The 24,532-nt window shown below is 39.8% G+C and overlaps 1 protein-coding gene across 1 annotated transcript in view; it reads right to left on the reverse strand.

The window, feature by feature from the left end:
- Window positions 1–5,592: 5,592 nt before the first annotated feature.
- LOC111980857 (RNA-binding protein Musashi homolog 2) overlaps window positions 5,593–24,532 on the reverse strand; it is a 413,930-nt gene continuing 394,990 nt past the window's right edge. Inside the window, exons 14-16 of the mRNA XM_070449471.1 lie at window positions 20,420–20,599; window positions 15,543–15,697; window positions 5,593–10,599 (exon numbers count right to left, since the gene is read on the reverse strand). Coding sequence (XP_070305572.1) covers window positions 10,555–10,599; window positions 15,543–15,697; window positions 20,420–20,599 — 380 coding nt within the window. The 3' untranslated portion in view covers window positions 5,593–10,554. The remainder of the gene's footprint in view (window positions 10,600–15,542; window positions 15,698–20,419; window positions 20,600–24,532) is intronic.

Genomic DNA, 24,532 nt, shown 5'->3' on the forward strand with positions numbered 1-24,532 from the left:
TCCTGTAGTCAGCAGGCCAATTGCACGCTCCCTCAAAACTTGAGACATCTTTGGCATTGTGTTGTGTGAGGATGCCGTTACAACACACTGCACACGTTTATTGTCCCCAGCACCTGTGTAATGATCATGCTGTTTAATCAGCTTCTTGGTATGCCACACCTGTCAGGTGGATGGGTTATCTTGGTAATGAAGAAATGCTCACTAACAGGGATGTAAACAAATTTGTGCACAACATTTGAGAGAAATAAGCTTTTTGTGCATATGGAAAATTTCTGGGATCTTTTATTTCAGTTCATGAAACATGGGACCAACCAAAACTTTACGTTGCATTTATATTTTTGTTCAGTGTACAACGGCTGGTATCACAAGACTTTACTAAACGACAAACACAGCAAATTGATTCTGGTATTTCATATAAAGCAGAATTCTTCCCTGGTGCTCAAGATTTCTTAACTTTTTTCACAATTGCTTTTCTCAATACAACCCCCTTTCCAACATTTCTATCCTTCACAGTGAAATGAAGTGTCAGACTAATTGCAGCAGATAAGGCCAGAGTACCTGTGTGTAGGTAAACTATAGCAGGTCATTACCTTTCCCCAGGTCAGTGTTATGGACATTTCTCTATGGACTGGCCAGAGGGGGCTTACCACTGTCCAGCGAAGGCAATGTCCTTTCCAGAGTATTTCTACAATTTAGGACCACTACAAAGAGTCTGTGTAGACAGCTGCAACACTAAGGGAAGGAGGGAGGGAGAGAGAGAAGGCAGTACTGACTTCATCACATTCATAATAGGCCTAACCCTCATTTCTCTAATCCTCCGGAGCAATTTGAAACATGAAGATGAGACACGGTCTCAAATGGAAGGAGAACAAAAGGAAGCAGTTCTGCTGATGGCATGCATTTGCAATTCTCCATCTCAGGTAAAACAAAAGTGATTATGTTTTGACAATCGTATTAAAAAGTTTACCTTCATTACAGTGTGTGTGTGGGATGGCTACTGAGTGACTCGTCTCCACTGCGAGGCTGCAAAACAACTGTCAGTCTCTGTAAGCATCAGGAAATACACTGAATACATTTTCTTTGCTCATCATTTTATTGTACAGATGTAAGATCTTAATTTGATCACCCTGTTGCAGGAGAACTGTTCTGCAATGTAGGACATTTAAAACTTGTAGTGTATTTCAAATCAAATCAAATTTTATTGGTCACATACACATGGTTAGCAGATGTTATTGTGAGTGTAGCGAAATGCTTGTGCTTCTAGTTCTGACAGTGCAGCAATATCTAACATGTAATCTAACAATTCCACAACAAATACCCAATACACACAAATCTAAGTAAAGGAATGGAATAACAATATATAAATATAAATATATGGATGAGCAATGACAGAGCTGCATATGCTAAGATGCAATAGATAGTATATAATACAGTATATACATATGAGATGAGTAATGCAAGATATGTAAACATTATTAAAGTGGCATTATTACAGTGACTAGTGTTCCATTTGTTAAAGTGGCCAATGATTTCAAGTCTGTATGTAGGAAGCAGCCTCTCTGTGCCAGTGATGGCTGTTTCACAGTTTGATAGCCTTTGAGGTTTAAAAAGGCTGCTGATGTTTGTAATTTCCACTTTTTCCCCCACAAATTTGAGACTTGATTTTCCCTTATGAAAAACGTATCAACCCCTACAAAAATGTCCATTAATTACAATCCACATTTCCTGTTGCTACAGGATAATTTTCCTGCTGTAGCAAACTGGCTCAAATGAAGATCCTACATTGGTACCGTACTCTAAACAGGCTTTCCATTTGACTGCATCTCTGGGTAAACTCGAAGTAGAATATGGCCCATAAACATATTGAGTGTCATAGTGAGACTAATAGAAGTGATGTTGCATTGCATAAAATTAACTAAGCACCAAATTATCCAAGGAGTGTTTAGTGTTTGGAGTCATTAAGCGCGCTGACCTTATGAGCGAGTTGCCTTTGAGAACCATAAAGCTGCAATATACAAGATATGAAATATACGCTGAGTAAGCTCCACTACACACTATCCATCAATATTGTGCTTTCACCAAATGGGCTGTTTTCACCTTGTCTCAAGTAAGGCTTCTATTCAGAGCCCTGGCTTGATCTTCAGAAGAGATCTCTGTGTTGGGTGTGGTGGGGTGATATAATTACTGGCTAAGACAATAATGTTTTCCCTTGGCCTGAATGGCAGAGTGCAAAAATGGAATTAAACACCTTTGAATATTTTAATAAGCAGGCAGTGAACCTGGCGGCACCTCTAATAAAATGTGGTTAGTGTGATTAATAAAACTAGACACCATCACAGAGAGAGAGAAGCTGCCTCAGACCCAGATCTGCAGAGTTAGGTAAGCCACCGTACATGGTAGGTGTCCAGTCTCTCTGACCTGCAGATCGCAACAAGAGGGACTGTGCGTTTAAGGGGTTAGAGTTCAGTGTAGATGTATTTTCAAGAGACCACTCTGGAAAACAGTGGGTGTTACGTGAAGGACAATAGCCTCACTATGCGTGTAGTCATAGAAGACTGACCACTATTTTTATTCATGTTACTACAGATTGGAATAAGAACCAACCGTGTAATCTGATCCACACACGTTAAGACCATCCAAAAGAAACCAGCGGATGGCTCACTCATTGGTTAAAGGCAGTCAAAAACATGATTTCCCTTTGTTTTAGATATTTTTCCACACTATGGGGTTGGAATAATACTGTAAATTGTGAAAAGGATGATAATGCCCTTGTAGTGTAAGAGCTGTTTGAAAAGACCGCTTCACATTTCAGCCTGTTTTGGTGGGATTGATGTGGTAAAGAGGTCAAACTCGACTAAAACAATGGAATTGCCATGGAAACACGTGGAGGAAAGGGCCATGGGGGAAAGATCCCGAGTCCTCATTGCCTATCAGCAAAATGATCCTACATTTAGACTATTGTTTATATGTGTATTTCACACTATGTTGAGGTAAAATACTGTTTGTATAGATGTCAACCCCAACACATGTTCATTTCATTGTTCCCAATCATCTGCATTACAGGTTTAAATGACTTTGACTACCACCACCGATTTCTGTATGCTAGGTATGCTACCAGCTTATATAAATGGAAGATAGCATTTAGCAGTCACTTCTTCTAAACCTGAAAGGGACAACTTCTATATGTTATGCAGTGAAAAAAGCATTCAGAAATTATTCATACCACTTGACTTTTTCCACATTTTGTTACAGCCTTATTCTAAAATGGATTAAATACAATTTTTTCCTCATCAATCTGCACCCACTACCCCATAATGACAAAGCGAAAACAGATTTTTAGATATTTTTGCAAATGTATGAAAATAAAAACAGAAATACCTTATTTACGTAAGTATTCAGACCCTTTGCTATGAGACTCAAAATTGAGCTCAGATGCATCCTGTTTCCATGGATCATTCTTGAGATGTTTCTACAACTTGATTGGAGTCCACCTGTGGTAAATTCAATTGATTAGAAATGATTTGGAAAGACACACACCTGTCTATGTAACGTCCCCCAGTTGACAGTGCATATCAGAGCAAAAACCAAGCCATGGGGTCGAAGGAATTGTCCATAGAGCTCCGAGACAAGACTGTGTCGAGGCACAGATCTGGGGACGGGTGCCAAAACATTTCTGTAGCATTGACGGTCCCCAAGAACACAGTGGCCTCCATCATTCTTAAATGGAAGAAGTTTGGAACCACCAAGACTCTTCCTAGAGCTGACCGCCCAGAGAAACTGAGCAATCGGGGGAGAAGGGCCTTGGTCAGGGAGGTCACCAAGACCCGATGGTCACTCTGACAATGGTCTAGAGTTCCTCTGTGGAGATGGGAGAACCTACCAGAAGGACAACCATCTCTGCAGCACTCCAACAATCAGGCCTTTATCGTAGAGTGGCCAGACGGAAGCCACTCCTCAGTGAAAGACACATGACAGCCCACTTGGAGTTTGCCAAAAGGCACCTAAAGGAATCTCAGACCATGAGAAACAAGATTCTCTGGTCTGATGAAACCAAGATTGAACTCTTTGGCCTGAATGCCAAGCATCATTTGTTGAGGAAACCTGGCACCATCTCTACGGTGAAGAATGGTGGTGGCAGCATCATGCTGTGTGGATGTTTTTCAGCGGCAGGGACTGGGAGGCTAGTCAAGATCGAGGGAAAGTTGAAGGGAGCAAAGTACAGAGGTCCTTGATGAAAACCTGCTCCAGAGCGCTCAGGACCTCAAACTGGGGCGAAGTTTCACCTTCCAACAGGACAACGACCCTAAGCACACAGTCAAAACAACGCAGGAGTGGCTTCAGGACAAGTCTCTGAATGTCCTTGAGTGGCCCAGCCAGTGCCCGGACTTAAACCCGATCTAACATCTCTGGAGAGACCTGAAAATAGCTGTGCAGCGACGCTCCGCATCCAACCTAACAGAGCTTGAGAGGATCTACAGAGAAGAATTGGAGAAACTCTCCCAAATACAGGTGTGCCAAGCTTATAGCATCATACCCAAGAACACTTGAGGCTCTATTTGTTTCCAAAGGTGCTTCAACAAAGTACTGATTAAAGGGTCTGTAAATGTGATATTTCTTTTTTTTTTTCCCCCCTTCATATATTTGCTAAAATTTCTAAAAACCTGTTTTTGCTTTGTCATTATGGGGTATTGTGTGTAGATTGAGGAGGGGAAAAAACGATTTAATACATTTTAGAATAAGGCTGTAACGTAACAAAATGTGGAAAAAGTCAAGGGTTCTGAATACTTTCCGAATTAACTGTATATCCAAATTGGACTTTAGTAAACACATTGTGGGCCTGTTACAATACATAAATCATGACGGATTTTACAAATATCCACTTTGTCAGATCAGATTTGTTGAATGTGTTAAAATCTGGTCAATGGAATGTGTGCTTCCATTGACTCCTTTACCGCATCTCTGGAGTTTTGGCCTGCCTGGTGACATTACCAGGCGGTATATGAGTAAATAGACCAATAAGAAAGAGAGTTCCAAACCTCTTTCAGCTAGTTTTCAATTTGCTAGTTTTCAAAATTGCTCTTTGCTATTTTTGTTTAGTTTTGACCATTTTAATTGAAAACAATCACAGTAAGGTTCTTAATTATTTGATATTGAGATAGAAATGGCAGCATTGGACCTTTAACAGTTATCCATGATGTATTACCTATGCAAGACCACTGAACATGGTCCAGTTAGAATTTAGAAAAAAATGCAATGCCAAAAGAACACACTAGCATGACGGAAAGAAGTTGATGTCCATTGATGGATATCCATGGTCATACTTATTATTATGAAAAACTATTCAAATGTAGTTGTAGTAAAATAGTAATAAAATACTGTGGACAAAAATAGTTTTGTCTGATTCTGTACAAAACTAGGCAAAAATGTACATGCATGATTGTATAATTCCTTAAATGCTGCATTTAATATGAGAATGTTGAAATGATTTGAATATTGAGAGAACATGAAATTTAATAGGACAGACAAAATGAATAATACAATATTATTACAACAGTTAAGCAAATCAAAAATAATAATGAAAACAAGGAATAAAACAGTTTATTTTTTTTATTTTTTTTTCCAGACAGACACATCGATTTCTGGACCACAGTAGAGGATGGAAACCTTTCACAAACATTTTTTTCATCATTATTATTATTTGAAAATACAAATATAAAATTATACTTTCCACATCTGAGATGTGAGAGACCCCCATCCATTTGAGTTTATGTTACAATAGGGCTTGAGCAAGCCATACAAGAAGACCTGAAAGATGCTTTCAGACGTCAGTCAGTTCTGTCAGTCTCTCGCCGTAAAAAGTCTGTTAACGTTAAAAAATGGGCAAGTGTTAGGAATGGGCAAGGCAAATCAGGAGCAGACAGCAAATTAGTGAGGATAGCTCAGTGGAAGGCTGCTCCTCCACACTGGAAAACAGTGGATGTTACATGGCAGGACAATAGCCTCATTATGCTGTGGAGTCATAGAAGACTGCTCACTTTTCCTCATACGTTACTACAGATTGGAATAACAACCGTGCACTCTGATCCACACACGTTAAGAGTATCCAAACTATACCAGAGGATGTTTCACTTATTGGTTAACAGTCATTCATAATGTATTACCTATGCCAGACCACTGAACAAGGTCTATTTTGAATTTTGAAGACAATGCAATGCCAACTGAGCACACTAGCTCACCATAACGTTGACTCTTTTGACAGCGAGGGATGAAAACAGTGTTGGCTACTAAGTTATACAAACCCAAGGGAGATAGGGCTTTGCTGTGTCTAGAATACAGAGGGATCACTATTCTCATCTAGTCAAACATGTTCACATGAAGGATATACAGGTCAGACACATAACATGTATGTACTGTACACAGACTAATGAACATGGGGGAGATGGTGATTCATGGATGATGGCATGAAATGATTGGCCATTACCTAGCACTTGCCTCAAGATTCAAGTTTAAATGAACACGGTAGTACACTCCAAATATCAACACCTTCCAGGTCGTTTTTTTCCCCTTTTAGATTTTTTCTCAAACCAACATTTTTCCAATGGATTTGTTAGTATAGTAAGATGTGTAACATTCATCAGCTGTAAACTGCTGTCAATGAAAAAGAAAATTACAGCAACAGAGGCATGCTACCTTAAAGTCCAAGCTAATATTGAACACAGATCAAAGGGGAATGAGCTATTTAAATGGGATGACCAGCCTTTACTTTAATCAAAGGAGGTGTCTACTATAGACTAAGATCGTCAAGGCATTGAAATGGTATCATAGGCTATAGTAAGTATATGCTACTCATATCTATTCAATCCAACTGCTAAAGACCTTTATGTAGGGCCATGTACTGCTGATTTCATCCTGCCAATTCCACATACATTTCATTTCTTTGTGAACATGTTGTTTGTGAACATGTTGTTATGGACAGTACATCTATGAACTGATTACACTAAGAAATACTATTTTATTATCAACTCCTGTATAAGTCTAATTGAATTCACCCATAATATTTGACTTTCTCTGTCGTCCAATTAACTAAATCCTTGACAAAGGTCGAAATATATACATATATTCAAGTGCTGCAAACTATTACGAGTGAGAAAATACATGGATATCTAAGCTTACATGTACATCCCCAATTGTAACCCCCCCCCCCCCCTTGCTATACACATTAGTTTTACTAACCAACTGAAATACTGTTTGAAGACATTCAACAACAGGTGAACTAATTGAAGACAATCTTCAGGAGTATCTCAAGTTTATGCCGTGTTGACCCCCTTCACTAGTTAAGAAACAATCATTAGAAAGATTCATTCTGTGTCATCTTTGCTCCAAGTATGTAATGGCATCTAAAAGCTAGATGACCTCAAATTCTTTACAAAGCTTGTGACGTAATAAGCATGTCTGTGTAGATCTGTGAGAACAACATTAACAGACAACATAAACCTAACTTTGATTAGAATAAAGCACTGGTTTTCAGGGACTAAAAAAGTATTCACAAAAAGTATGTTTTTATGAGTAAAATGAAAGGCAGAAACATTTCAAAAACAGAGTGGTATCCAAAAATAGCAGAGCCATACAGGCATCTGGGATATAGTGTAAAAACATTAAAAGATATTACAGTTTATTATTATTAGTAGTGTTATGATTATTAATATTATTATTATTATTGTAGTAATCATCATTAATATGTTAGAACTTTCTAAAAATATTTTTTTTTTTTGCTTTCACATAAAATCTTTTTCCTAATTATAGCTTGTGTCCCTCTTAAAAAGTAATCAAAAATAAACATTTTGCATATCTAGCGTTAACATTTAAGGTAGTATGACACACCCCTTTTAAACATTCAAGGGAGGGGATCCAAATAATGCCTTGTTTAAAATTTCATCTTACAGCAATTTGATTCTCTATAATTCTTCTATGAGAGCTTTGGTTAGTTGAAACCATGTGAGATCGGTAAAGCACACACACACACAAAGACATACGAGGAACAAATGACATGGAACTGCTATTAAAATAACTGTTTGCAAATGTATGTCAAACTTTTGATAATAAGAGAAAGTTCTATCCTTATTGGTCATAAATCCACTAATAACTACAAGTATTATCTTAATTACATAACATCTATGACTAATTACAAGGAGATAGAGGAGAGTAAGAGAGCGAGAGAGAGGGGAAGAGAATGTGACAGAGAGAGGAAAAAGCTAGAAAAAGAGAGAATGACAAAGAGCATAGACCACTACACTGGTATCAAAGACAGCACTCTGTTACAAGTTAATATTTGTTAGTTTTTTTGCTATTTTTTTTATACACACTATTGATATACATGGATGATCAACAAAAGATTGTATGTGGTGACAGGGAAGGGAATGGAAAGAGAGAAATCGATGGATGCACAGTACATTTTAATAATATCATATTACAATTAGTAACCACAAAAATATCAATAAAATCCCCTGATTCAAAATTGAAATCAGTGAAGAAGCATCTTTTTCTTTTTTTAAAGTTTTGTATTTCTTTTTTCCTTTTACATTTGAACATTACAATGGTTCTCTTCTGTTTTCTCATTTAAATTATTACTTGATCATATCTCCACATCATTCAAAAGCATCCAGCATTTTCCTTCACCTGGTTGTTCTGAACCAAAGAGCTAATGAAATGAAACATCAGGTGAAATGAATTATCAAATACATTTGCAGCAGGAAAAGTACATCAGAATATACACCACTCATTCCATCATCATGTTTACAAATCTTACTGCACTTTAAAGCATGTCGTTAAATGTCTCTATAATTGAGCAAAACCTGTCCCTACACATACTGTGTAAGAAATTAGCGCAGCAGCTATGGTTACCAGGATGAATAATTTATTCAGTGTCTTCTATTGGCTGGATCTAAAATAGCATCAATATTTTAGATTAGAAGTTGGCTTACACAATACAATGAAATCCAAAGACATGACCACAACACATTGGTAGTAATTAATCAGTTAATTGCTATTTGCCAAGCTGTTTGTGTATGCCTATTCTAGAGAGGAGCAACATCCAATAATCCTTCATACTTCACCCCAGAGACAGGACCATTTTAAATAGCCAACATATACATGTGCAAATAGGAAATGGCCTGTTCTTTCTTTACTGCTCACAGTGCAATGATTTATACATTTTTTTTCCATTCAATGTTTTTAATCTATTTGCCACTAAAATAAATTAAACCTCTCAACGATTCCAAGGTATAACTCACAGGGCTGAGGTATGGTATCAAAATGTTTCCCTTCCTAATTCATTCAAAAGAGAACTGATGGAGTCCCAAACTTAAGAGGAACAAGCAGGAGGAAACAAACAACAAAACAACAAGTTGAGTTTTTCTCTCAGGAGTATAAAAGTGTCTGGATGCGCAGAGTACTGTAAAATGCTTAGGCTCAAGTTCTATTCTTCAACACTAAGTACAGTGTGTTTTGGATTAAATGATCACTCAAATAATATTGATCTCTTAAATAACACTTGGTTAGACAAAAGATACCAATGATCTTTTATCCCTTTTAAAACTGTGCGCTGAACTCACCACTTGTAAATGCACTGGTTTGACACTTGTAAAGTTATTCAGCTTGAGTATTTACAGAGCAAGCCATCAGTGTTCAAATATGTTGTGTCCATCACTGGGGTAGTCACTGTCTCTGAGCAGTAAAGGATAATAGTATTTGTTTAGAGCTTTTTTTTCTATTCACACGCTAGAACATTTCTTTGACACACCATCACAAAAATATGCTATTCTCTCATCGAGTTGGTTATATGCAATGACTGGAATAGTATTTACAGTTACATTTCTTTTTCTTAAGTCTTTGAATTCACAATGTATTTATATGAAATGTTTTATAGTATACATATTTTTTTCTAAACAACAAAACAACACTTGTAAAAAAGGACCATAAAAATATTGAAGTCCTCTTTGTATTGCCCAAAAATAGGTAATTATGGTTAACAATGAGACATCACAATAATTAAAAACAGCTACTAAGATTTATTAGTTAGTTACCCTCTCGAATTTTCATTTGAAATGAAATGGATGTTTTTTCCCCAAGACTTTCCACTTTGGATTTCTTTTATGTGCAAAAAGACACCTAAAGCTCTGATCTTTTTTGATTAAACAAATTGGTACGAAATGTGAACACATTACTTCGTACATTCTCGACTATGACCCCCGAAGAGAGAAGCATATCCATTTACATACACTACAAGAGAAAATCTAAAAATGACACAAATAATTAGGATCAAACCAAAATGCCTCTCTGTAAAGCTAATCAAACAACTAATAAAAGGAAGGAAAAAAGTGAATGAAATCATCAAGAAATGTCATAACAAACCAGGTTGTCAGGTTACAGGTTTGGATTATGGTACAGCAGTTTTCTTTTCTTTCTGAGATGATTTTTTTAATGTGGTTCCACCATTTCTCCTGGGTGATGCTGTAGTGCTTGAAGTTGGATGACATCACCTGTACACAGAGCCAATTAGAAGGTTCGGTCTGTCTTCCCTGGACCACCAGATAGACTCTGCTGAATAACACAGATGCAGTGGAACAATTAGGAGCATGTACATTTCAATAGCACAAAACATGAGCACCTAAGCTTCACCATAACCTAGCGTACTAAGAAAACAACATGAGCCTCGTATAACAATACGTTGTTTGCTACTATACTAACAATATGCGTGAGTCAGTGAGGCATATTCAGTATATACACACAACCACACACGCATGAGAGACCACAACTGCATTCTACTATAGTGAGGTCATCACAAGCACAGCTATCAGGAACTCATTCTCCCAGAATTCCAGTGTACACAGACTGCATCTATTACTGTTGCTTTCTCTTGCCTCATGCACTTTGAACAGCATCAGAGTTAAGGAGAGTGCTAATTGAGTGTGTTCAATTATATTAGTGAGTTTCATAACTGGAACATTGGCTATTACCTTCAGATGACTCCCTAACCAACAACGTCAACCACAGGCAATAGGCATTACACTGAATTTGACATGTCATGTGCGTGCTTTATTTGACACATTGGTCTGAGTGATATATTGTATGTAGACAGACCAGGCTTCAAAAGTGTTAAGTCCCTAACATGTTTTGGAATATTTGGGTGGGCAGTAAGGACAAAATACTAGTTGCCTTGCATGTTTCCCTCCCAGATTACAAACTGTACTGTACAATAAAAGTGAATGGAGAACAAACCCAATCATCTGCCATTAATGCAAACCAGAGAAAGCAACAGTACACAGTCAATTAATCCAAGAACATCATTATTGTTATTCCATTTATGTAGGCCTATAGGATTAGTGGATACAGTCAATCAGGGAGGACAAGTTCCACAACCAAAGCTTAATCATGTTGTTTTGTAAAAGCATGGACTTGTAGTAATTTGCCATTGCATGCATTTAGCTTATTAGACATATTAAAAAAGCGTGTTTCTGTACCTGTACAAGTTTGTAGGATGGTGAGGTGAAATAGAGGGTTACTGTATGCATTTTAACAGAAGAAAGGAGAGGTGGAATTGGAGTAACAGAGTAGAGGTAAATCTACAGAAAAGACTGCTAAACAATATAAATGGAATATAATACCTCCAATAAGATGGCAACCGAACACCTGTTCAATGGTATCCATTTGTAAAAGCTGTCGCAATCAACGGGCCCTAAAAGTATACAGTTAGTACCTTTGTCAGTATGCATTTCAAGGAAAAAAAGAGTGAGTACATTGTATTGTATCCATTTGTTCCGCTAGCATGAATGGGTATTCTCTGTTCCTGTTCATCATTTTGATCACTAAAGCAACAGACAATCATCATAAATCAAATCTGTTTTTTTATTCTTAGGGGGAAGAAACTGTCCCTTGTAGCATTTGACAGATTCCAGTGGACTTATGTCTTACTCAGTGAGGGTGTTTACACTGTTATTCACTGATCTTCAAAACCCCACAACTACTGGAGGTCAATTACACATGGTGACAGAATGTTCACATCTTCTAAATGATTCAGTTCATTCTAATGAACAGATGGAAGAGAGCTTGAACTGAGTAAAAAGCTACAAGGGTGATTGAAAGAAAATATATCAAATGCATCATTAGGAAAATAGAGACAAAACAAAGGGAGCGCTTGATAAGAGGGTGAATAGAGGCAAATTCAAGTGCAATGCGTTTTGAAGAGAAGAACTACAATCCCTCAACACAGTAAAGGCCATAGGGGCCAGCCCAGCCAACTACTGCACAGGGCCTAAGGACCTGTGAGGGACATAAGATTTCACTTTTTACATACGTATACTCATTCATGCCAACATAAACAATATTAATCAATTAAAATTAAATTCATGCAAAAGCTACTTAGCATCGTCATACAAAATCTTCCATAATGATCAACCCGTTCTGCAGCGTCTCCCCATTGTGTTCGAAGTCATTCTGCATAATGCCAATCAACCACATTGTCTGAACCATATCAGTGAACTGAGACACTGACACAGCATTCTTAGAGAGCAGAATCAACAGAACATCAATGAGTCTTTTCTTTTAACTGAGCCAGTTATCTAGCTTCTCATCTGTCTATTGTGTCTGTGACAAGTTAAGGAAGTGTCGGTTTAAATAAACGCTTCAATGAAACACACACCAAAAAATATCTAAAATGTTCATTAGCCATTCATTTTCTTTGTCATCTTGTTCAATTCAAATTCAAGGGGACAAATGAGCATGAGCCCAATCTATTATTGGTTATGACACAGGAACTGTTCTAGCATTGACATCGTCTGACGTCTCTCTAGTCAGTGCTATTACACCAAACTGGGAGATCGTGTGGCAAGTCAAAGTGACTGAAGTCATCCATGAGGTTGTAACCTGTCAAGTTCCAATATGTGATAATTTTGGCTGCATGTAACATAGAAATTGATTTAAAAACTGCATTTTAGTTCTGAATCATTTCCCTTCTTAATGTTGTGGATAGAGACTTCATCTGCCTGCACACTGAAGGTTGCCACGGCACTTCACTGGTTCATTTCACTCTGTTCGAATCATTGAGTCATTTTAAGGTGGATTAGGTTGAATGGAATTTAGTACAACTGAAGTAAAAATTAAAAACACATTTCACAACCCTTTTTTCTTGTGTAAAAAAAGTATATCTGCATCAAATATATCATATCTCCCTTCAAATGTACTGTCGAAATACAATTTAACATTGTTAAAGGGCCTTCTTTTCACCAGTGTTTAGACAATGAAAATATTCTCATCTTCACAACAAAAGTTGAATCCCATGTGCAATACGATCAATCCAAATTGATTGAAAGCACTGTCAACCTTTATCTGGGTCAGCTAGACTATGGATACAAACGGCAAAGGTTAAAACAAAACCCAAAACAATGGGCGCAAGCAGGCAATTTAAAAAATCCCTTCTAACAGTGTTTTAAAGAATTTTCTGCAATTAATCTTGTTCAATGGGCCTACGTTCCTTTTATACTTTCATGATTACTGTTTTCCTTAGTCCTCAGAGTCCTAAGTCTTTCTGAAGCAGTTAATTCCCAGAGAATACATCCGAAACTAAAATCCAGAAAACAACTCCTGACATTTCCACTCTCTTTCTGACGCGCGTAAACTAGGAGACACTAACAAGCTGGTGTCAGGTTGAACAAGTTCACAGTGTTTAAAGAGACAGGTGACTGGCAGCGAGGGATACAAACTCAAGAGAATGCAGAAACTTTGGCAGTGCCAATTTAGCAGAGACAGGTCAGTAACAAGATTTAACATTGAGCAAATTAAATGGTTTCATAGTGTGTGTGTAAGTGAACTTCAGTCCTTCAGTAAATTCTATAACAAACATGGTCTTTCTTCCTAAATTGAGACTGACAAAGATTCAACCAATCAGACATGGCACAGCTGACAACCAATAAGGAAAGCTGTGCTCTGCCAGAAAAAATGCCAATTAAATGTATTTTTCTGCAACATTGTGCTTTTGATGGGATATCATGTTTCAGTTTCACTTGATTGATACAATGTTGGCAATTTGCTAATTCCCTCTAATTATAACAGTCTCTTCCTCAATTGTTTTCTGCATTGTTTTATTTTTATAAAAGTCTGATATTGTTGACAGGACAACACACCAGCCCTGTGAACTTCACCAACTGATTGATTCAGTCAAATCTCATTCGATCTTTTTAAAAGTTTGATTGACACAACACTTCATACACCTCTGAAGTGTAGTTAGTGGTGAACCCAGTCACAAGTAGAGAGGGAGTGCAGTATGCATTGCCTCCTTGTAACACTAACACACACATACATTATGTACAGTGCATTTGGAAAGTATTCAGACCCCTTGACTTTTTCCAAATTCTGTTACTTTACAGCCTTATTTAATGGATTAAATGAATAATAATAATCAATCTACATACAATACCCCATAATGACAAAGGGAAAACAGGGTTTTAGATTTTTTTGTTAATTTATAAAAAATAAAGAATTTAAATATCTTATTCAGACCCATTGCATTGAGAATCGAAATTGAGCTCAGGTGCATCCTGTTTCCATCGGTGAAGCACGGTGGTGGCAGCATCATGCTGTGGGGATGTTTTTTAGCGGCAGGGACTGGGAGACTAGGCAAGTTCGAGGGAAAGATGAATGGAGCAAAGTACAGAGAGATCCTTAATGAAAACCTTCTCCAGAACACTCAGGACCTCAGACTGGGGCGAAGTTTCACCTTCCAACAGCACAACGACCCTAAGCACACGGCCAAGATAATGCAGGAGTGGCTTCGGGACAAGTCTCTGAATGTCCTTGAGTGGCCCAGCCAGAGCCCAGACTTGAACCCGATCGAACATCTCTGGAGAAACCTGAAAATGCTCCCCATCCAACCTAACAGAGCTTGAGAGGATCTGCAGAGAAGAATGGGATAAACTCCCCAAATACAGGTGTACTAAGCTTGCAGAGTCATACTCAAGAATACTTGATGTTGTAATCGCTGCCAAAGATGCTTCAACAAAGTACTGAATAAAGGGTCTGAGTACTTATGTAAATGTGATATTTCAGTTTAAAATTTTAAAAATCTAAAAAACAGTTTTTGCTTTGTCATTATGGGTTATTGTGTGTGGATAGATGAGGGAAATATCTATTTTTAATCAATTTTAGAATAAGGCTGTAACGTAATAAAATGTGGAAAAAGTCAAGGTGTCAGAATACTTTTCAAATGCACTGTATAAGGACAGAAGTCTAATCGGCTAGACCAGGGGTGTCAAACTCATTCCTTGGAGGGCTTATTGTCTACTGGTTTTTGTTTTTTCCTTTCAATTAAGACCTAGACAACCAGGTGAAGGGTGTTCCTTACTAATCAGTGACCTTCATTCATCAATCAAGTACAAGGGAGGAGCGAAAACCCGAAGACACTTGGCCCTCCATGGAATGATTGACACGTGCGGGCTAGACAGACAGACAGACAGAACGGTCAGTGGACAGAGAAGGTGTACTGTACTCACTGCGATACTGTGGCCGAAGCCGGAGCCAGCCTGGGGGCTAGCAGCACTGATGTAGTTAGCCACATTGGAGTCCTGGCCTCCAGGGCCGTACAGGTCGGCTACAGGCCCTGGGCTGTTGGCACCTGGGAAGCCTCCAGGACGAGCTGGGTTTCCCCCTGTACACAGAGCACAGCAGGGGGGCAACAATTCAGTTCCACCGCGGTCCTTCACAGAGCACAGGTGATAACTTATATGTAGCTAGTTCATTCTGGGTCATTCTTCCACAATATAGACATTCACATCCAAGAATACATGACTGAACTCATATGTCTGGGAAGAGGTATATTAATCAATACTATAATTAAACATAACACACATTAGTGAGTAATTGGTAATGCCATTTGAGGCCTGTTTGCACGTAAACTGCATGAATTTTGTTGGGGATTGACAGAAGAAATGTTGCAGGCTTGAGGTGGCAAGAGCAATGTAAAAGATGAATCCAGTATGATATTCTAGAGATATCTACACGCTACGTATACTATACAGTGATAACACTCACACCACAATCATGCACAATATAAACTGTAAGCAGACCACCAGAGATACTTGGACCATGCTACCAACTATTAAGGTGTAGTTATGTATGTTGTGGACAAGTGTTCATTTTATTGGTCATTATTATAATATTCAAGAGGTGCCATATAGTTAAGGGGGCAGCTTAGTTGCTTTGGATTCTATACTCATGCAGGTATAACACCAGTTGATGTTTTTTCATTTGACCGATTAGATAAAAAACAGATTGGACTATACATACCAATGTACATAGACACTTTTTTCTTTCATTGCATCTTATCTTCATTGCATCTACAATATATCTATTCCATTGATATTTGGCCTGGCCATTTCCTGACTTCAGGACTTCAGTAAACTGCAGAAAGAGTTCTGATTATGTTTGTTAAAAATTCCACTCCAGCAAGAAAGCAAAGGACACAAAAAAAATATAAAAGCTTGCCCTGAGTTCATCCACAGGTACACCGCTCTGTGTGACCTCTAACCTATGCCCTGTGGCTAGGAGAGAGTCTGACTAATAAAAAGGCCTTTTGAAAACCCAGGCGCCCAGCGATGGCCAATAACACTGGCGATATAAAACTAAGCCGTGGGGGGGAGAAGGCACAGTGATGTCTTAAAACAGTATAACTGCTACACCACTTCAATCTCCCCTGCTGCCTGATTCACATAACCCTCCATCTCACCCCCATTGAGAAATAAACCATGAAAATAAATGCAGAAATTAAATTAAAAGGAAAAGAGAAACACTCTGTAGAGTTCTGAGGCTCTCTTGACTGTGGCATATCTCCTACAAAAATGGAAAGTTGATCTGTAGGCTATGTGTTTGGAGTTTAATATAGAAATATAAACATGATGCTATATTTTGAGCTCATGAGGCTAATAAGATCTGTACTGTACAGGGATGCCTTGCATGGCACTTAAAAACAAGCTTTAGATGCTATTGAAATGCAAAACACACACCCTTATCAGATGCTATAGTCCTTCAGAAGTTGTGGCACATCACTTTATCTATACTAACTCTGTGAGGAGCACAAAATCCCTCCTACAGTGGGTTTCTTCCTAAATGTAAAATGAGAACCTGTCCCAGAGCATAGAGATCTACTGAGGGAGCCATTCCTATGGCTGGCCTCACGGCTCTGGTCTGTATGGAACAGCACTTAATAGACTTGCTTATTAAGCAATTACAGCTATTTTCAGTTTAAACGGTAATTCTAATTTCTTATAATTACTGGATTCTATTGAACGGCGCACAGCACCGCACCTCGATGGGAAACAGGATTGATGCTTTTCCTTAAACCTCGGGGCTACATGGCCTCAGTCATTAAGTTTAATAGCAAAACATGAGTTACACTTATTGGGGTTGACTGGTGGCTTAGCGGCGCCCATGCTAATTTAACGAGCCAGCCTTTGATTACACAGCATTTTTAAAGACACAGGTGACTCATCTGTTCCGCACCAACTCCACTCGCTGGGGTCTTATTCATGTCACTTTGTATGTCGTTTCTGCTCTGACAAAGTGTTTGTGTGGATAAGGGAGAAAGGTGCTGATACAAATGTAATTCTATGCCTACCCTGCTTTCCTATTTTCAGCAAAAATAACATTAACTCTGAAAAAGTAGGTTCAACAAAAAAGCAAACCTGGTGATATTTGTAGATACGACTGTGTCTGTGAGACTGGGGTGGGTAGATATGAACAAACATTCCCCAGAAAAATACATAATTTGGGCTTAAGTATCTGAGCAATGACAAAGCAGGAGGTCAATACGATGATGTTTATCCACTGTAGTATCATATGGCTATGCTTTATGTCCTATAATTGGGTCTTAATAACTGAAGCAGTTTGTAGACTGTAGTTTGACTGGTGTGATCACGTCTATTGAGTTGCACTTTAAAATACATCAATGTATTCACAGTCTGAAAGCACTTGGGGCTACAGCGGAAGCATTCTCTTTAAGGTAAACAGGGGTGGAGGTGGTTTACAATTAACATTTGCCATGAAAGCATTTCTATTCAGACTGGCAGTTCTAATTTTCTCATTTCCTCGTGGCTGGGCGTCTGTCTCAGCTTCCCTACATTTACCCACAGGGCATCATTACAAAACCAGGAGGAGCCATTCACAATGGCCCTTTACCAAATGAGGAAAGACACAAAACACTTCCTCTTCTACAGCCAAGCACAGAAAAAAGAAAGAATCAACACACTATACAATTCCCCACATTCAGCACATTGGCGTTTAGATGTAGACCCTCTCTTCTCTACAGCTGTGTGTGTAAACAAAGCCCACTTATCACCACTCTGTGTGTAAATGGAGAGGTGGCTATAGGCCTGCAGTCCTGCCATCTTCCTGTGAAGCCCTAGGACACAGACAGACAGTGGAGTGCTCAAACCTGAAGGGATCCATCCCAATGAGTCATGCAGGCAGACAAATCTCCACCCAGAATGGGCCGGCCTCCAAACCAGGAGATCTGTGTAATCCTCGCTGTAAAGCACGGGGCCTAAAGATGTCTTTTCCTGTCTGCTGCCAAAGCCAATGAGGCAGGACTAGTGAGGAGTACAGGGACGGACTGCGGGGGGCCTCAACACCTGCCGCTGCCTGCTGGTCACCACTCCTCCACTCCACCATTGGTACAATAGAGTAGGACTCTACAGAGCAGTGACGGCACCATTAGTCAGTCTGGTTGGGTCATCATCATCAGCAGACATCATTACTGTCTCTAGTCTACATGGCCATTTCATCTGGACGGGAGGATAAGATCTGGTCATGAGAGAGCCACACCAGTAGTCAAACTCCCCAGGAAGTTTAGCATATCTTCAGTGATATCATCTGTTTCACTGTTAGTAAGATTGTTTGAAGAGCGATACAACAAGAACATACAGTGAGTCCAGCATATCTACTGTGGATCAGATCAACACCATCAAATCACATCTACAGCTCTCTGCCTGACATCCCCTGAGCTGGGGTCAATAAGGAACACTTCTCACAACATTTTCTTCATGTACACTTACTCCTCAAAATATGAAATGCAATTTAGTGAAATTACATCTCTTGTCAGTTTTATCAGGAACAAACCTATGACCAAACGAATAGCACATGCTGACCCTGAATGTGGTTTAAAATGAGGGTAATCAATTGAAATTAAATTGTTATAGCTACGTATTTTTTGTAGAGGAAATGGCATAGAAACACAATTGCTTTCCATTGACTTATTGGATGCAACATATAGTTTCCACTATGTAAAGAACACAACCTTGGGAAAGACACACCAAATTGCAAAGGTAAATGTCAGCGCTTATGCAAAAAGCACACACTGGTATCATACTGAAACATGCCACTTGTAATGTAATAGCTAAATTATGCATATGACTGCACTAGGATGTAATGTTACTATAATCTATACACAAAACATGTCTTCTGATTGCCTAGTTGTTCGCAAAACAATTATCCATCACTCAATTATTTCCAATACACTCTCACTGACTAACCCTTCACTGGCTAACCCTTTCACTGGCTAACCCTTTCACTGACTAACCCTTTCACTGGCTAACCCTTTCACTGGCTAACCCCTTTCACTGGCTAACCCTTTCACTGGCTAACCCTTTCACTGGCTAACCCTTTCACTGACTAACCCTTTCACTGACTAACCCTTTTCACTGGCTAACCCTTTCACTGACTAACCCTTTCACTGGCTAACCCTTTCACTGGCTAAAACCCTTTCACTGGCTAACCCTTTTCACTGGCTAACCCTTTCACTGACTAAACCTTTCACTGACTAACCCTTTCACTGACTAACCCTTTCACTGGCTAACCCTTTCACTGGCTAACCCTTTCACTGGCTAACCCTTTCACTGGCTAACCCTTTCACTGGCTAACCCTTTCACTGACTAACCCTTTCACTCTCCCAGTCAGTCAGTCTTTCACTCTCATTCAAATGTTGAAATCAAAAAGGTTCAAAAGTCCAGGTGGTTGAATTGGGTGGATGGGGACATAAGAAAAGTAAATGAGAGCTTTCTCACAGAGGACATTGTAGTCCAGTCCCCTACCTCCCATGCTCTGTGTACGGAGGAAAACATACATGTCCTCCCCTTGGAGCAAGCAGGGGCATGGAACAAACTTCACAAATAAACATAAAAAGTTACATTAAAAATAAAAAAGAAGGAATAAACATGCAATGCATTGCTGGCAAGACATTTTCGCATTTATTTCTTTCCTCGTCAAAGACCAAAAATAAAAGTCAACCAAAAAACTGCATAGATCATCTGTATGGAGGAAACTTCATGAGTCAAACTGAACAGTCCAGACGGTGGATGAGAGAGATGCACATACAAACCTGGGCTCTTAAACTGATCCGGGCTGTGCAGGTGCTGGAGGGGGGAGTTGCAGGCGGAGGTGGCATGCTCACTGTGCAGCATCTGAGCCGCCTGGGGCCCCAGGGAGCCATAGTCCGCAAAGGAGCAGGGCGCCCCCCTCTGGTCACTGGGCGCAGAGTAAAACCCGTAATCGTGAAAGCCTGAGAGGTACAGTATAGGTTGGGGAGGGGGAGGGGAAGGGACTCCATCATTGTGGAAAACGTTTGGTTTCATTGTTTCACAGTAGTCAATGTCCAGACTCATAAGCATGGCATGGTGGTTGGTGTGTGACACTACTTATGAGGGGTTCATTTGGCTGAGATACATTGTGTCCTCTCCCTGCTCTCCCTGCTCTCCCTCCCCAGCAGATCCTGCTGCCAGTCTGAGTGTCTGAGGTGTAGGAGTCTGTCGGAACCAGGGTAATGCATCATCCCTCTATAGGGAACCCAACCCATTTACTGGAATTACATGGTTGACTGTCTACAATAATAGGATTGTCGACTGTCTAAGATAATAGGACGGTTGAGTGTCAAATAAGATAATAGGATGGTTGACTGTCTAAGATAATAGAATGTTTGACTGTCTAAGATAATAGGATTGTTGACTGTCTAAGATAATAGGATGGTTAACTGGCTAGTAACAATCATAAGACAAACAGTGAAGTAGGAGCTTTCTGAGGTAGTAGACTGGCTGTCTCTAAATCCTATACATGAATCAATCTAACCTGATTCCCTCACATTGTCCTGCAATTCAGAGAGAGGGATGAAATTGGAGAATCATTAAAAACACAGGTCAATACAGCTTTAATTTGACAACTACAATGCTTACTGGACATATCTGATGTAAACACTCATCATTCAACGGGAGTAAAATGTAGAATGCGTACAAATCAATAATTAATTTCATGCCTCTGATTTTGAACCACTACTACTACATATTGAGGTCTATGCATGTGACATTTTCTTTGGGTTGGATAACAAAGAGACACATTCATGTTTACTGACCATTAACAAAAGGCAGGGCTCCAAAACACTCCACACTTATTGGGCCATTCAAACGTGGCCCTCATTCAACACAGATGGAGGATTATCAAGGCTTCAGAAATCGTCATTCAGCAATAAGACGTGCTGACATTTACTGCTTGTCCTCTTAATCTGAGACAAGCTGCTCTTATAAAGAGAGCCATTAAAGGCAATTGTTCCCTCTCGCACCTCTTCAATATGGGGAGTTAATCCACTCAAGGAAAAGCTGAGATTGGCGTCAGCGGCTCTTTTCATGGCAGGTCTCCCTGCTGTGTGCTTGTTTTTTATTTGAGTCTCCAACTGAAGAGGCGATCAAAGCCGTGCCACACCTAGACCGCCATAATGAGCTTGTCAGCAGCTGCCAAATGGAATCTAAACACCAGGCGTGTTCCTTAGCCGGCGCTTTAGGGCCTCACAGTTTCACCGCGCGCTACTCGGGCTCCATTCCCACTTCTTAAATAATGGGCTCCTAAAATGGCAGACTTCCAGTCATGTACAGTAAACCCTGAGACGTGGAACAAAGCTCCATAACGCAATAACCCCTTTACATCTCTCTTAAGCAACTGCTACGGAAAACCGATCAGTCTTTACCAATGAGGAAAATTATGACAACGCAGAACTCAGAGAAGGGCAACGTTAATGGGAAGATAAAGGAATGAATGAGTGAATGGGTCGATGCAGGAATAAAAAAGAATGATAAAACCGTACTTTCACCGACAGTACGGACTGTGCATTTAAACAGCTTGGAAAATTCCACAAAATGATGTCATGCCTTTAGAAGCTTCTGATAGGCTAATTGACATCATTTGAGTCAATTGGAGGTGTACCTGTGGATGTATTTCAAGGCCTATCTTCAAACCCAGTGTCTCTTTGCTTGACATCATGGGAAAATCAAAAGAAATCAGCCAAGACCTCAGAAAAGAAATTGTAGACCTCCACTATTCTGGTTCATCCTTGGGAGCAATTTCCAAACGCCTGAAGGTACCACGTTCATCTGTACAAACAATAGTACACAAGTATATACCCCATGGGACCACGCAGCCACCATACCGCTCAGTAAGGAGACGCATTCTGTCTCCTAGAGATTAACATACTTTGTGGTGAAAAGTGCAAATCAATCCCAGAACAACAGCAAAGGACCTTGTGAAGATGCTGGAGGAAACAGGTACAAAAGTATCTATATCCACAGTAAAACGAGTCCTTTATCAACATAACCTGAAAGGCCGCTCAGCAAGGAAGAAGCCACTGCTCCAAAACCGCCATAAAAAAGCCAGACTACGGTTTGCAACTGCACATGGGGACAAAGATCGTACTTTTTGGAGAAATGTCCTCTGGTCTGATGAAACAAAAATAGAACTGTTTGGCCATAATGACCATCATTATGTTTGGAGGAAAAAGGGGGATGCTTGCAAGCTGAAGAACACCATCCCAACCGTGAAGCACGAGGGTGGCAGCATCATGTTGTGGGGGTGATTTGCTGCAGGAGGGACTGGTAGACTTCACAAAATAGATGGCTTCATGAGGTAGGACAATTATGTGGATATACTGAAGCAACATCTCAAGACATCAGTCAGGAAGTTAAAGCTTGGTCGCAAATGGGTCATCCAAATGAACAATGACCCCAAGCATACTTCCAAAGTTGTAGTAAAATGGCTTAAGGACAACAAAGTCAAGGTATTGGAGTGGCCATCACAAAGCCCTGACCTCAATCCTATAGAAAATGTGTTGGCAGAACTCAAAAAGCGTGTGCGAGCAAGGAGGCCTACAAACCTGACTCAGTTACACCAGCTCTGTCAGAAGGAATAGGTCAAAATTCACCCACTTATTGTGGGAAGCTTGTGGAAGGCTACCCGAAACAATTGACCCAAGTTAAACAATTTAAAGGCAATGCTACCAAATACTAATTGAGTGTATGTAAACTTCTGACCCACTGGGAATGTGATGAAAGAAATAAAAGCTGAAATAAATCATTCTCTCTACTATTATTCTGACATTTCACATTCTTAAAATTAAGTGGTGATCGTAACTGACCTAACACAGATAATTTTTACTAGGATTAAATGTCAGGGATTGTGAAAAACTGAGTAAATATATTTGGCTAAGGTGTATGTAAACTTCCAACTTCAACTGTAAATCTTTCTAACCTAAGACAAGTCTTCCCAAACAAGTCTAGAAATGAGAGAATGTCAAGGAGCTGTTATGACTCCAGTGGTGTCAGACAGAGCTGTCTCCTCTCAGTGTGATAGAGAGGATATGACAGGACCCAGGGACAGGTGCTGAGTCACCAGTGATCTGCACTCAACCCTCAGTCCATCTCTGTATCTCAGTTTTGGAGGCTGCCTGGCTGGCTGCTGTCTGTCTTTCTGTCTGTCTGTATATCTGTCTGTCTGTCTGTGACCGACTGTCACACGGGTGGCCATTCAGCATTCTGCACGTGCTCCAGTGACATTAAATCCAGCTGCACCTCCTCTGTACCCCACACCACAGCCATGCCACTAACCACAGAGCCAGTACTCCCAGGCAGGGACGTTCTCTTACACACACCAATGACCTGGGAGACACTCCCTCTGCAGCACAGGAATGAGGACTCTGTGAGGAGGACGGGCCAGGTTGAATTATGGACGAGGGCATTTCACAGGGTCACTGCTTTTCTCTGAAGGATGTGCTCTCTTCCGGGACTGGGGAAAAAGGATAAGGGACCAAATTTCCTGAGTGTTCCACCTCCTTATCTTTACCCCTGCCCACCATCCTCCTTTCTTCTGCATGTGCTATGGAATGCCTTCAGGCAACTTTCACGGCAGATATGCATTCAGCCCAGCTTTAATCATTAAGGACACCAGGAGAAAACTAGGGACACTTGTGTTTAATCCGTTTGTGACATCCACGCTAATAGCCGTCCGTCCTTGAGTTTCCGAGGTGGTTTTCCCATGCTCATCTCTAATTAGACAAGCTTCCTCTGCTTCCTCTCCTCTTCCTAATTAGATCTTTAACAACAAACAAGCAGCGACCTTTACAAAGGCCTTGCCACAATCTCCCCCATTAGTTAAACGGCTGAGAGGTGCTAGGCGGAGG

This window comes from Salvelinus sp. IW2-2015, linkage group LG20 (assembly GCF_002910315.2).
Source record: "Salvelinus sp. IW2-2015 linkage group LG20, ASM291031v2, whole genome shotgun sequence".
Taxonomy (NCBI): domain Eukaryota; kingdom Metazoa; phylum Chordata; class Actinopteri; order Salmoniformes; family Salmonidae; genus Salvelinus; species Salvelinus sp. IW2-2015.